The 14,057-nt window shown below is 59.2% G+C and overlaps 1 protein-coding gene across 1 annotated transcript in view; it reads left to right on the top strand.

Annotated features, from left to right (window-relative positions):
• NLRC3 (NLR family CARD domain containing 3) overlaps positions 1–13,842 on the top strand; it is an 18,144-nt gene extending 4,302 nt beyond the window's left edge. Inside the window, exons 3-19 of the mRNA XM_019471581.1 lie at positions 4,000–4,260; positions 5,351–7,094; positions 7,354–7,440; positions 8,174–8,257; positions 8,546–8,629; positions 9,120–9,203; positions 9,314–9,397; positions 9,899–9,982; positions 10,863–10,946; positions 11,395–11,478; positions 11,585–11,668; positions 11,945–12,028; positions 12,341–12,424; positions 12,541–12,624; positions 12,864–12,947; positions 13,159–13,242; positions 13,752–13,842. Coding sequence (XP_019327126.1) covers positions 4,000–4,260; positions 5,351–7,094; positions 7,354–7,440; positions 8,174–8,257; positions 8,546–8,629; positions 9,120–9,203; positions 9,314–9,397; positions 9,899–9,982; positions 10,863–10,946; positions 11,395–11,478; positions 11,585–11,668; positions 11,945–12,028; positions 12,341–12,424; positions 12,541–12,624; positions 12,864–12,947; positions 13,159–13,242; positions 13,752–13,842 — 3,275 coding nt within the window. The remainder of the gene's footprint in view (positions 1–3,999; positions 4,261–5,350; positions 7,095–7,353; positions 7,441–8,173; positions 8,258–8,545; positions 8,630–9,119; positions 9,204–9,313; positions 9,398–9,898; positions 9,983–10,862; positions 10,947–11,394; positions 11,479–11,584; positions 11,669–11,944; positions 12,029–12,340; positions 12,425–12,540; positions 12,625–12,863; positions 12,948–13,158; positions 13,243–13,751) is intronic.
• The last annotated feature ends 215 nt before the right edge of the window (positions 13,843–14,057 follow it).

Here is a 14,057-nt window from a genome sequence, read left to right as displayed (position 1 = left end):
GCCGCCCGCTGAGAGTGGCAGCCCGACATGGCCGTGGCGCTGCTGGTGGCTGCTGCGATGGCTCCTGGCGCGGGACAGTCCCAAGTCCTCAGCAGATTCCCAAAGCATGGGGCGATGGATCTGTCTGGGGGAGAATGGCTGCCGTATGAAAACCAAAGCCACCTCCTGGCAGGAGGAAGATCTGTTATCTCCAGCCACTTTTGTGCTGTGGCCATCCCGGGACTGTCCCTTCATCTCGGATCCCCTGGCAAGCTTCTTTTGGTCCATGTTGGACTTCCAGGAGCAAAAGCGCATGTACGTAATTAGAGCCAGAGATGAGCAGAAGCAGCTATATCTAGGTCTGTGTTTTCCAGTGTTGATGCCAGGCAGTTTGGATCTTGGAGCAGGACACACAGTGATGGAAAACGCAGCGGCTCTTTGGTAGAGGGCTGTCTGTGCGCACGGTCAAGGACCTTCCAGCACGGTGGTTGTGGCTCCCAGGCACTGATGGGTTTTGGGCACGGACCCTCTGCTAACAGGTGTGGTGGGAGGTGGGGATGGTGGGACGTCGGATTGGAGCTGCTAGAAGGACACATCAGTGTTGACTGGACATCCTCAGGTGGGAGGATTTTCCCCTGAGCTGGGCTCTTGGACCACACCAGGCGAAAAAAGCGTTAACGACAAGTTCTTGCCAACAAAATCCCCCGTTTCCCTCCCTGGGGCTTGCAGATGCCATTCATCAGTTTGGCTGGGCAGCCTCCTGCCCTCCAGCCTCTTATCCCGGTGCCCCTGGGGACGCAGGCAGCAAGGCGGAGCAGACACAAACCATCGCTGGATCACTGCTTCTCCGGCTGCCGGTGGGGCAGGGACGAGCACTTGTCCCTGCTTGATCCTGGCCAAGTGATAGCTGCAAACGGGAGCTGAGCTCCATGCACGCAGGATGGACGTGGACGCCGCTTTCCAGTCTCAGGCACGGGGGAGTGCGGCACTTCCAGAAGACGACTCATCCCAGCAGCCTCGGGATGGGCTGGGTTGCATCCTGGAAACACCTTGGATCTCTGTAGGGGTTATAGAGATTGGCTTTGACTGGCCTCTACCCTTCAAACAGCTCGTGTAAGAGTAGACAACGCCCTTCAACCGGCCTAGGAACGCAGCCTCCAGCATCACTGGGTGGTCCTAGAGCTGCACCTGAAACTTTTCTACTGGAAGCAGAAAAAAATTGCAGCCACTGCATTATTTCTTCCGCTGCTTTATTCTCCCGGTCAGATGCCTTTGCACGAGCTGACCCACGGCTGCTGGTTTCCAGCACCGGGATCACATTTTGAAGTAGCACTGGAGGACACCATCAAATAATGTCTGGCATTACAGCAGGCTTCCCCCCATCAAAGGGCTTTTTTTCGGCAGCCACGTTTCAGAGGAAGGGCTGCGGGGAACAGCGCTGCAAGCAGCAAAACCCCTTTGCATTTTGGTCATGTTCTTGGTTGCACGGCAAAGATGAGAGATCCGGGGACTGCTGTGTGCAAAGACCTAGTTGAACTTTCCAGGCCAGTTAGAGACAAGAAGACATCAAAGGGTGAACATTCTGCTGTGAATTGCTCACCAAGCTCCTTTAATTTATGGTATCTCAATTGACCAAGCCACTGCCTGGGGGGTGAAGAGCAAGGCGAGCTGCTGCTGCAGCCCTGCTGCTCCCTGTCCGGAGCAAAGGGCTTTGCTGTGGGGCCACCGTCACTGCCAGAGGGAGCGTGGACCTCTGTGACCTCTGAGACCAGGGGGTGAGAGCTGGGCAGCCGAGGAAGAGCAGAAGGACCCGGCTTTTCCTCCTGGAGGGAAAGGTCGTGGGTTCAGACAACAGCACCTCCCACCCCTATGAGGGCTTGTCCAAGGCACCTGTGAAGCCCTCTGGGTGGGCGGGGATGGGCTGGTGCTTTGTCACCCAGGGCCTCTCAGACACTTACTTCGCTCCGTAGGACGTGCTGCAAAGGGGTCTTGATGAGAGATCCAGCCAGTGGGGTCTGTGAGGGACTCGGCTCTGGGAGATGCTGTGCCTGGTCCTCCCTCCTGCAGCCCGGCCACCATCCGCACGGCTGGGCTGCTGCTGGTGGCTGAGCCCTCGCGTTTTCTGGTGGGAGAAATAAACCCCAGCATAGATCTCCTGGCAGGAGGATGAAGGGAAGAGTCTGCAAACGAGCACCTTAACCTTGCACCATGGACCTAACCGTGGACCAGAGACTCTACCAAGTTTCCCTGGTCAAGCTACATTTGTGCTTGCTCCCTGGAAGAGGTTGGGTTTGACCAAAGAAAGTGAGCGGTACCTGTACCTGTTGGCGAGGCTGCACTGAAGCCCCCATGGTGCCCACGTCCCACTCAGGAGTGGCTTTGGGCAAAGGCAACGCTGCCTGCGGGCAGGGCCCTCCTTGCAGTGCCTCTGACGGGCACGCGTGGGGGCGATCGCATCGATCTAGAGCGTCCTGTAGGCCAGGTGGAGGTGAGGAAAGGATGCCGTGCCAGGACACGGGCCAGGGCACTGGGACACTGCGTTTGCATCGCTGCTGTGATCAGACAGCCCCTGGGGCTAAGAAGTTCCCACCTGGACACGGCCACCTTCTGGAGATGAGTTTGGGGCTGGTGGAGAGGCCGTAGCACGGTGCTATCTGCTAACAAAGGAGAAGCTGGGAGCACTCTCAGGCGTGGAGGTATTTCCCTTTCCATCTCTGCTCTAAAAACAATTGGACTCAGTGAGTGGACACGCGTCTTAAAAATAAAACACTAAACCCTCAGCGTGGTTTGGCAGCAGCCGAGGGGGAAGGAGCAGGTAGGTGCTCCTTCTCTGGGCGATGATTCACCAGTGCTGCTGAAAGTGGAGCATCTACAGAGAACTGCAACAGGATGTGGTGTTGACCACGCTCCGCAAGCCCTGACGGAGGCTCTGGACGGCGGCAAGGTGGGTTCGAAACCGAAACGGGCCCTTTGTCACTCTGCCTGCTGCCCCACGACTTCCTTCACAACACAGGGAAGGAAAACGCGAGCATTTCACAGCCCTGCCGTCCCTCCGGTGACACTCAGGCGCTCACCGGGTGGCTCGCGGATGGTACGGGGGGCATCATCTGGTCAATTAATGCAATCACTGTCTGCCCGAGAAAGGCTCCAGCATAAGTGGTGGTGGTAAAGGCACCAAGTTTGTGGCACACGAGGTCTGGGCAAAGATGCTGCAGCGTGATGGTCCCAGCTCTGCCCCTGCCAGGTCCACCATGCTGGGGACTCTGGTCTTAGCCAAAAGCTGATGAATGAACCCTTGGCTCAATCACAGCCAGCACCACATTAGCTCGAGGTGGGCTCCCTCCCATGCTGCTCCTGATGCTTCTCCTCTTCTTCCACCAGGAACATGGATAAAGGCTGAGGAGCCTCGACTGATGCTGTGAGCCAGCCGGGGGGACGCAGGGCAGTCCATGGGACGGCCGTGCTGCTGCCAACACAGCGCTCCTCGCCCAGGCATCTTCGCCCATGTCACGGGAGGCCTCTGATGGAAGGTGAGTGGTGGCAGGGCAGCTGGAGATCCATCATCTCAGTGGAGTTTTAGATTAAATAATGGGATGAGGTGGGGCACCAAGGTGTGAGGATTGACAGTGGTTCCTGGTCCAAGGGCTTGGGGACCACTGTGCTGGCTCAGGGGTAATGGCTGTCTCCGAAGACAAATGATCTTGCTCAGACTTTTCTCTCTGCATGGGCTTGGTTTCCAGGAGGAAATGTCATTTCATGATTGTGTTCTTTGCTTTCTTTGACTCCAATTTCGATAGCTGCTGCCTTGACCGAGCAGCTCCTAACAAAACAGCCTGCCACAACTTTGGGATGGCATCATCTCAAGGAGGACTTTGGCAGGTTGCTCTGGAGGGCTCTGGTTTACCCCCTGCTACCTTCAGAGTCAGATGGGGTGCTCCACTGCTGCCTTTCCCCATCACCCCTGAGCAACGTGCCCGGGGCTCGCACAAGACCCAACTCTCCTGCTCTCCTCTCCTGCAGAGGCTTGGATCAATCGCTACCGCAAGCAGCTGGTGAGGTCCATCTCGCCGCAGTTCCTGGAGGAGATCATCTGCTACCTGCGGAGGCTGGACCTCCTCACGGCGGAGGAGGCCGGCCGGGCACAGGAGGCGAGCTCCCTGCCCGAGCAGGTGAGGGCGGTGGTGGACGTCCTGGCTGGCAAGGGCAGCTACGCCTCCCAGTCCCTGCAGACCTTCATCGAGACCACCAATTCCCAGCTCTACCTGCACATCACTGTCTATGGTAGGCAGTCCACTTTGGACCCAATTAGGGGTGTCTGCACACACGTCCTGGGTGCGGGCACTTGCTGGAGCACCCCAAGATGTGCACAGAGCTGGGCAGCGTTGGCAGCTTTGATGGGAGGGTCCATGCAAGTGGCGGTGCCATCTCAGGGTCTCCGCTGGGGAAGGACACAGCCAGCGGGTGACAAGGGCTCTCTGCCAGGTCTGAGGGACCTTCCTCCAGGCCCCTTGCTGCCCTCAGCACACCTCTCTGGGTAGCCCGAGGAGTCTTTAATGTCCTCAACGTCCGGATCACACCAGTCACTCCCAGCAGCTGGGCTGGGAATGGGGGGACAGCAGGAGGAGGACAGCTGGGCATCCCTGACCCCATCCGTTGGTGGCTGCCCCAGCTTCAGGCTCTCCTTGCAACCCTTCTGCCAGGAGAGGTTTCCCTGGTTTCCCTCCTGGTTGGAAGGCTCCAGCCTTGGCTGGTGTCTGCTCTGAATCTCTCACAGCACCATCCCCTGCTTGTCCAGCCTTTGCTGGAGGGTTTAAATACGCTGTACCAGGGGCCGTGGTACCTGAGCCAGGTGAGCAGGACAGGTCCAGAGATGGTCACCAGCTTCAGCCAAGAGTCCAACTCATCAGACAAGTCCATGGCGATGAGACAGGGCTGAGGTCAAGCCGGGAAGTCAATTCAGAGGTCAGGATCAGGTCCAGCGAGGGCAACCAGGTTCAGACACAGTCCAGTGGTCACCAGGCAAGTGCAGAGCGATGAGGTCCAGGATCAAGGTCCAGATCAACAAGGTCCATAGCAGGCACAGGCATGATGGCGCTGTAGAGAAGTGCTCCTACAACATAGCTTAGGCAGGGGCTGAAGGCCCAGGGCTGAGCTTAAATGGGCTCCTGGACCGATGGGTGAGGCTGGTCAGGGCCGTTTAAGACTGTTAGTGCCCTCCGGGCCCTGGCACATACCTTCCTGCCCGGACATAAGGGCTCCGTGCAGCTTCCCCTCTGCATGGGCATGGCAGAAAAGTGAAGCAGCGTCTGTCATTTGAATCTGTGGTTACCACCCTCCTCATCATCCCCCCGTTTCGTTTCTCTCTGTGCAGAACCCATGGTGCAGAAGCACCTGGAGAGCCTCCAAAGCTACTATGGGAATGGCTTGGAGACGGGTCCCCTCCAGCGACTCACGAACCTGCTGCTGGTGGAAGGCTTGACTGATATCCAGCAGAAGGAGCATGACATCCTGCAGATTGAAGCCACCAAAGGCCTACAAAATGTATACAAAAGCATCCCTCTGGAGAAGCTCTTCCTGCCTCTCTCCAAGGTCAGCATCCCACCTCGGATCTCTGTCACCATCGGAGTGGCCGGGATTGGCAAAAGCACACTGGTGAAGCTGTTTGTCTACACCTGGGCAAAGGGGGAGATCAACAGGGACATCATCTTTGTGCTGCCCCTCACCTTCCGGGAGCTCAACACCTACGAGAAGCTCTCTGCCGAGAGGCTCATCTGCTCGGCGTTCCCTCACATCACCGAGCCGAACTGCATCTCGGCGGGAGCCGCCAGGACCCTGCTGATCCTTGACGGCTTGGACGAGTTCAAGACTCCTTTGGATTTTTCCAACACGGTAGTATGCACCGATCCCAAAAAGGAGATCCAAGTGGACAATCTGATCACCAACATTATACGTGGCAACCTGCTGCAGGAGGCTTCTGTCTGGGTCACGTCGCGGCCAACGGCAGCCAGCCAAATCCCCGGCGGGCTTGTTGACCGGATGACAGAAATAAGAGGTTTCAGAGCTGCAGAGATGAAGGACTTCTTGGACCAGATGTTCCTTGACAACAGAGACCTATCCGACCAAGTCCTGCATCACATCAGGGCTAACAGGTCGTTACGCATCATGTGCACCGTTCCTGGCTTTTGCTGGATTTCTGGCTCCTCAATCGGTTATTACTTAAAAAATAGCGCCGATCAATCCCAAGAAACAACTGCCGTCCCCAAGACCCTATCAGAAATCTACTCCTATTATTTTAAAATGGCTCTGAGCAGCGACTGGCCGGAAAAGCCAAGAGAAACACTCAGGATCGAGCAAGCTGTGAACAACAGCAAGAAGATAGTGGGCAGCCTGGGCAGACTGGCCTTCTACGGGCTGCTCAAAAAGAAATATGTGTTTTATGAGCAGGACATGAAGGCGTACGGCATTGACCTTTCCTTGCTGCAGAGCAGCTTGTGCAGTCGACTCCTGCTCAAAGAAGAGATGCAGTCCTTCACAGCCTACTACTTCTCCCACTTAACCATACAGGAGTTTCTCGCGGCTATTTATTATTACACGGCTGCGAAGCGGGCAATATTCGACCTCTTCACGGAGAGCGGCATGTCCTGGCCCAAGTTGGGTTTCCTCAACCACTTCAAGAGTGCTGTTCAGAGGTCGCTGCAGGCAGAGGACAGGCAGCTGGACATCTTTGTGCGTTTTCTCTCTGGGCTCCTCTCCCCGCAGGTGAACAAGCTGCTCTCTGGGTGGCTGCTGGTGAAGGACGAGCACAACAGCTTCAGGAGCCAAGCGATCAGCTTCCTCCAGGGCTGCCTGAACACCGACTACGTCATCTCCTCACGGACAGTCAACACCATGCACTGCTTGTACGAAATTCAGCACATGGAGATCGCTAAGACTGTGGAAGAAGCAATGAAGAACGAGAGCTTGGCCGGGAGGCTCACCCCTGTGAACTGCTCTGCCCTGGCTTATCTCCTGCAGGTCTCTGATGTCTGCATGGAGGAGACGAACCTCTCCAACTGCCTCACCTACAACATCTGTAAGAGCCTGCTCTCCCAGCTCCTCTTCTGCCACAACCTCAGGTGAGTCCCGGTCGGATTGCACCGGGAGAAGCAAGCAAGGATGCCGGGCTGTGACTCAAAATCCCGGGTGTCGATGGGAGACATGGGCCCACCAACACTGTCCATCAGCAGAGAGCTGCCCTAGGGCTGGCACTGGGTCAGCTCTGCTTCTGTGCTTCAGTTTTTCCACCCGTGATGGGCAGATGTCACGGGAGGGTAGTCCTTTCTCCACTTTGTTCTCCAAACGCTTGCTTTTGCTCTTTCCTTGTATCTTCTCCAGGCTGGACAATAACCAGTTTAAGGACAACGTGATGGAGCTGCTGGGCAGTGTGCTGAGCGTGAAGGACTGCCAGATCCAGAAGCTCAGGTAGGACCTGGCCCAGGGCAGACAGGCTGTTCCTGGGGAGGCAGAGTGGAGCTGGGGGCACTTCAAAACCAGGGTGAGGGTCCTCCAGGAACGTCTCTCCCACTGGCTCCCCAGGGTGCCTAGTGACGAGGACAGCCCCACATGATCTCCTGCACCCAGGCACAGTGACCTTACCCCCTGCGTCCCCGCGGCGGCTGGGCAGGCTGTCTTGCCCAGCCTTCCTGGGACTGCTGCTTCCTCGCTGTTCCTAAAAATTTGCGTAGAAATCCATGGGTTATCCCAACAAACTGCTTCCCAAGGTCACAGCTGTTTGTTGGACACCCGAGGCTCCGCACGGAGCATCTGAAGTCTGGAGGGGACGTGCTCCCGACCCCCGCACAGAGAGATGCCTCGCCCCAGACAGATGGGTCCCCACTTTCCCCACCTCCCTGCCCTTCTTCCTGGCTGCGCATAGAGTCCCCCATGCTGCGGTCTGAGGTCCCTTTTTGTGACACGAATGAACTTTAAGTCTAGAAACTCCCCTTCCACTCTGTCCTTGCAATCCCCTGCCTGGCGTCCACCCCAGGAGAGCAGACCTTGGGGCATCCACCACTTTGCATGGTTGTACCACGAACCAAACGCTCCCCGTGGCTCCCCTCTGCTCACCCGTCCCAGCTGCGTCCTGGGACATGCCGGGGCTGCAAAAGCCTCTTTCTCCCCCTGAAAAACACTCGATTTTTCTTTTTCCGGGCAGCTTGGCAGAAAATCAGATCAGCAATAAGGGAGCCAAAGCACTGGCCAGGTCGCTGATGGTGAACAGGAGCTTGACGGTGCTGGAGTAAGTGTTCCCCCTTTACCAGCTCCGGCCACGCACGCGTTCCCCACCGGGAACCATTCCCATGGCCGCAGCGGGGCCGGATCCCAGCCGGCCTGACCGACCTGGGGAGGGTCTCCAGCCCCCAAAGCCACCACCGCTCAAGAGGTGAACGTAACTCTTGCGAGCTGCTGGCCTGATGTCCCACCTCAGCAGTGCCTGAGATTGTGCCACCTGGAGGCGTTTGGCTTAAACCGGGCACACGCCACTCTGGCTTCGCTAACCTTGGCTTTTCTGCCCGTCTCACCCCAGCCTGCGGAGCAACTCCATCGGCCCCACCGGAGCAAAAGCACTGGCTGATGCCCTTAAAAAAAATCAAGTCCTGCTCTCCCTGAAGTAAGTCTCAACTTCTGCAGCACCTCTGGGAGCAGATCCCCAGGACAAGCCCCCTCCAGCCCTCTCCTGTCCCATCGAGGTTTTCCCCACCTCGAGGGCCAGCAGGTGGAGAGACCCTGGGCACAACCCGCTTTGGTTGTGCTGGGCAGCGAGCACGAGTGCAGCCGGCAGAGACCCGGTGACCAGGGCAGCCCTGGGCCAGAGATGTTGGGACCCTCCCACCTCTCAGCTTCAGTGGGTCCAGGTCGAGGTCCAGGTCCAGGTCCACCCCTCGTGCAGGAGCTCACAGGGTGCTGGTGCATGGGAGAAGGCATCTCCCATGGGAGAGGGGGGAGGGAGACTCCCGGGCAGGGATGCTCGGGGGCCAGACGCCCTTTTCACACCAGGGACGGGGGCAAGCAAACGCCAGGGCAGGCAACCACCACCCTGCATGGCCCCTCGCCCCACTGCGGTGGCTGCCGTGCACCGCTTCGCTCCCCTCTCCTTGCAGCCTGCAGCACAACGCCGTCAAGGAGGATGGTGCCACCTTCCTGGCCGAGGCCCTGTTGACCAACCACAGGCTGATGACCCTGCAGTGAGTGACCGGGACCTGCTGTCCCCCCCTCCTAGCCACCCAGCAGACCGAGGTGCCACCGACGGGGACGTGGCACCCAATATTCATGGGTGCTTTCCTTACCTTTGCAGCCTGCAGAAAAATGCCATCGGAGCCCACGGTGCCAGGAAAATAGCAGAGGCGCTAAAGCAGAACTGCAGCCTGAAGGAGCTGACGTAAGAGCAGCACGAGGCGGAGGGGTGGTGATGCCAGCGCCACGTCTCCCGGGATCCGCGGGCCGGAGCGATGGGCAGGGGGCTGGGCCATGCGACACAGGCAGGATGGACTCTGCTAGCTTTGCCCAAAGGGGTTGGTGTGGGTGGAGGGGGGCAAGGACCGCAGCGCTGCTTTTGGAGCGAGCCTGCAGAGATGCTCTCCGTATCTCCGGGGATGCAGGGAGCCACGTAAAGAACCGAGAGGCCAAGTCTTCTCTCCCGCAGAGGCAAGTGGCAGGCCTCCAGGCCCCGTGGACACATTAAAAGCTATTTCAGCTCAAAACCAACATACAAGAACAGAGGTGTATGTAGGTTGGAAATGAGACCGCAGCAAGTTCATGGTTATTGCTGGAGCAGAAAGAGCCTGGGGGAGATGAATCCTTTGCCGGCAGATCTAAGCTGGTTGCAGCGCGGCTGCCGGTAACGCCGGCAGTGTCTGACACACTTCCTCTTGTGTCTTAGACTCTCCAGCAACTCGGTAGGAGACAATGGCTCGGTTGCCTTGGCTGAAGCTCTGAAGGTGAACCACAGTCTGCAAAGCCTCGAGTAAGTCCCCCCTCCACGCCTGCTCTCCTGCTTGCCCAACAGAGCCCAGTCCAGCCTCCTCACTCCAGCAGCACCTCCCACCCTCTCCAGGCTCCTTCCCCTGTCCCCAGAGCCCCTCGTACCGCCCCAGATCCTCCCCACGTCTCTCCCACTCGGCGTCCCCTGGAGCAGCACGGGGCCGTGGGTGCTCTGTGCAGGCTGGAGCACCATGCAGCAGCCCCAGGCAGCGCCGGCAGCAGCCAGGCTGGCCCTGCCTTCGCCAAGGGAGCACTGAAGGAGTTAATCCTCAACCCAGATGATGATCTTTTTTCTGCTTTTGGAGGATACTAGCAGCTTTGGGCCTGCTCTCTCTCTCAAATGTGATGGGAATTGGCTAACGAGGAAGGTAACAGGCTGGGGCCTGGCAGAGTCAGGGTGGGATGGTGCAACCTTCATCCCCCTTGGGAATGGCAGCCAGAGAGGACCGTTCCTCCCGCCCCAGGGCTGATGGCTCCTGGGGACAAGCTGCTGTGCCCTGGGTCCGTCACTGGCTTCCCATGGTGTGACAAGGACCCCAAGACTGCAGGAACTGCATCCCCAGCTGAGCTGGCAGCCGTGGTGACAGCCAGCTGGGGACACGGCTGCCCCGAAGTGCCGGCAAACCCCGTCACCTCTGCTCGGTGGGGCCGGTGCTGCCGTGGTGAGCAGGGGATGCCAATCCTGGCCTGGCTGCTCCTGAAGTTGGTCCTTTAGCCTCGGCTCCCCCCGTCTCCTGTGTCTGGGAGATGCCTGTTTCTCAGTGAAATGGGCAAATGGGCACTTTTCACCCCAAACACAACCCCGCAGCCTACCTGCGATGCCAAGACTGGCCCGTCCTCATGCCTTCCCCCGTTTGTCTCAGTCTCCAGAGCAACTCCATCAGCAGTGCTGGGGTCACCGCACTGACAGCGGCTCTCTGCTCCAACAAGGGACTCATCAACCTCAAGTAAGTGACAGTCCCTCCGGCCACCCTGGCCAAAAGCTGCTGCCGGGACATGGGATGCGAGAACTTTTCCTTGTGCCTGGTTGTTTCCACAAGTGCTCTGGGATGCTGAAAGCAGCCCCTGTCCCTCTGGCTGTGAGCATCTTCTCTCCGTCGTTAGCCTTCTCCCCTTGGGACAGTATCAGTTCAGCCGTGTCTGGCAATGAAACGACGGCAGCAGGGATGGGAGGCTGGGAAAAAGCCCCAACGGTGTCGGTGCTCGCAGCTGTAGGATGCACAGGGAATGGAGATGCAGGGAATGGAGATGCAGATGCTGATGGGGATGCAAGTCAGACAGACTGCCCGTTGCAATAGATGGTCTCAGCCCCAGAGCGGGGGGCGAGGTGGGCTGTGGGGGAGCAACCGATGCCCTGCCTCGGCCGCTCCTCCCCAACCCCGTGTCTTTGCCCAGCCTTCGGGAGAACTCCATCAGCAAGGAGGGGGGCCCCGCCATCGCCCACGCCCTGCGGACCAACAGCACCCTCAGGAAGCTGGAGTAAGTCCCACGGGCCCCAGGAGGGCACCCACACTGCTGCGCGATGTCACTGGACTTGTCCCAAACTCTGTGTGCGTGACTTGCATCCTCTGTCCCCTGCCTCTAGCTTAGCAGCAAACCTGCTGTATGACGAAGGCGGCAAGGCCATCGCTTTAGCGATGAAAGAGAACCGAGCGCTCACGTCCCTCCAGTGAGTTTCCCCTTGGACCTGGATGGTTTTGAAGCCCCTTGTGTGGGCGCGGGGCAGGGACAGTGCTCCTGGGCCTCAGCTCCTCCAGGCTGTGAGAGCGGGTCACCCTTCCACGGGAGGTGTGCTGTGCCATCCCAGATGGACCCACGGGGTCTTGCACATGGGTCACCTCCCAGCCTCCACCACGCTGGATGGGAGTGGATGGGTGCTGAGCCTGCAGGGATCAGGGTGTCCTCGCAGCCCTGGACTTCACCTCCCGTTCTCTCCTGTTTGCAGCTTGCAGTGGAACTTCATCCAGGCAAAAGCTGCCACGGCCCTGGCACAAGCACTACAGTCCAACGGCAGCCTGGCCAGCCTCGAGTAAGTGGGGAGACGGGCAGGCAGGTCCTGGGCAGCATCTTCCTACTGGGACCTGCCCAAGGACTCTGCCCTCACACTGCTCCAGGGGAGGTGGCTTTGCCTGCTGCCTCCTCCATGCGCTCCAGTCCATCCTGTGTCCCCATCGCATGTCCCTGGCTGGGGATGCTGTAAGTGCATGGTGGCCTGGGGGCCCCCCCCAAGCCATTTGGGAAAGCCTGGCACACCGTGCTCTGCGCTTGCTGCCCCTCGCTGCCCGTCTCCCTGCTCCTGGGTGCCCGGGCCGTGGGCAGACGCAGCACTTGCATGTCTTAGCTTGCAGGAGAATGCCATCGGAGACGAGGGAATGGCCGCCCTCTCCGCTGCGCTGAAGGTCAACACAACCCTGGCAGATCTCCAGTGAGTATCCAGGCTGCGGCAGGGCCCTGGCATCACAGCCTGTCTAATTAGCTTCTCTAATTAGCACAGCACAGCCACCTCACGACATGCGCTGAAGGGTCCTTGTTCTCTTGCAGCCTGCAGGTGGCTTCAGTTGGCGTGGCTGGTGCCCAAGCCCTGGCAGAAGCCTTGATGGTCAACAAGAGCCTGCAGATCCTGGAGTAAGTGCCCTTTGGGGCCACGAAGTCCCCATGGCTGCGACACCACTCCCTGGGGGTGTCCGAGACCCTGGTTCTTAGCTCAGCACCGCTTCCACCCTTGCAGCATGTCCTACCAGACTTGCCTTGCCTGTCCCTTGACTTGCTGGTGTGAGGCCACCTCTCCCACCTCCTCCTCTCACCCACAGACGGCACGGGGCTGTCCCGGGCTGTCCCACCTCACCACCTGCCTTCCTCCGCAGCTTGCGGGGAAACTCCATTGGTGTGGCAGGGGCCAAGGCGATGGCCAACGCGCTGAAGGTGAACCGCAGCCTCCGCCGGCTCAAGTAAGTACCCCGCTCCCTGGGACGGGAACCAAAAAGAGCCTTTCCAGACCTTCCTGGAGGGAGCAGTGAGGGGATGGCCAGGCCAGCAGCTCTCAGTGGGGCAAACCCCTGAGCTGGTGGCTTTTCCCAACGCCCATGCACATGGCATGCATTCCCTCCTGGTGGCCACGTCTCCCTGGCCTGTGCTTTCTGATCCTCCCGCCTCCCGCAGCCTGCAGGAAAACTCCCTGGGCATGGACGGAGCCATCTGCATCGCCACCGCTCTGAAGGGCAACCACGGCCTCACCTATGTGAAGTAAGTGGCTGCTGAGCTGGATGGTAAGGCCGGGATGGGGGAGACCACGGGAACCATCAAGGGACCCTCCCCATCAGTGGCACTGTCCATTCCCGGCTGCCCTACAGGGACCTCCCCAGTGGGGCAGGGGGCAAGGGCGCCCTGTGCTCCTCCCGGCGTGACAGCCACCATCCTCGCACAGCTCCAGACCCCACAGCTCCTCTCTGGGAATGCCTCTGGGGCGAAGAACCACCCCAAAAGCCAAATACTCTCCAAAATATCACAGGGACGGGCTGGCTCAGCCCCTCCAGCTCCCCAGAGGCTTCCTCCAGCTTCTCACCTGGCTGCCTCTGGGCTCTCAAACCCAGAGTCCTCTGTGACCGGGGTCCCAGCAAGAGCTCCTGGGTGGTGTAGGGAGGGTGCAGACGATGCTGGATGCTGGTGCAAAGCTGGGGAGCATCTCTCGTACCCACCAAGGTTCCTGCTCTCCCTTGTGTCCAAGCCTGAACTCCTCTTCTCTTTGCTCCCAGCCTGCAGGGGAACCGCATCGGCCAGTCGGGAGCCAAGATGATCTCCGATGCTATCCGGACAAACTCACCCGACTGCGTCGTGGACGTGTGAGGGTGCCTGGCCACAGCAAGGACGTGGCCTGGTGGGTCCCTTTGGCCAGCGTGCCTCCGCAGGGAGCTGCTCAGCCCTCTGCCCGCCCGCCCGTCTCAGGGAGGAGAGCTGGGGCAAGGAGAGCTCCTGAGCTCCCCAGCATGGCCCAGGAGGACCTGGGGCCTCCAGATCAGCAGTGCAGGAGGGTCAAGACTCGCTAGTGTAGAAAGCTGAGG

The sequence above is a fragment of the Aptenodytes forsteri genome, unplaced genomic scaffold, assembly GCF_000699145.1.
Source record: "Aptenodytes forsteri isolate BGI_AS27 unplaced genomic scaffold, ASM69914v1 Scaffold26, whole genome shotgun sequence".
Taxonomy (NCBI): domain Eukaryota; kingdom Metazoa; phylum Chordata; class Aves; order Sphenisciformes; family Spheniscidae; genus Aptenodytes; species Aptenodytes forsteri.
Note: the sequence above shows the minus strand (reverse complement) of the source record. Positions and strands in the feature narration are given on the sequence as shown.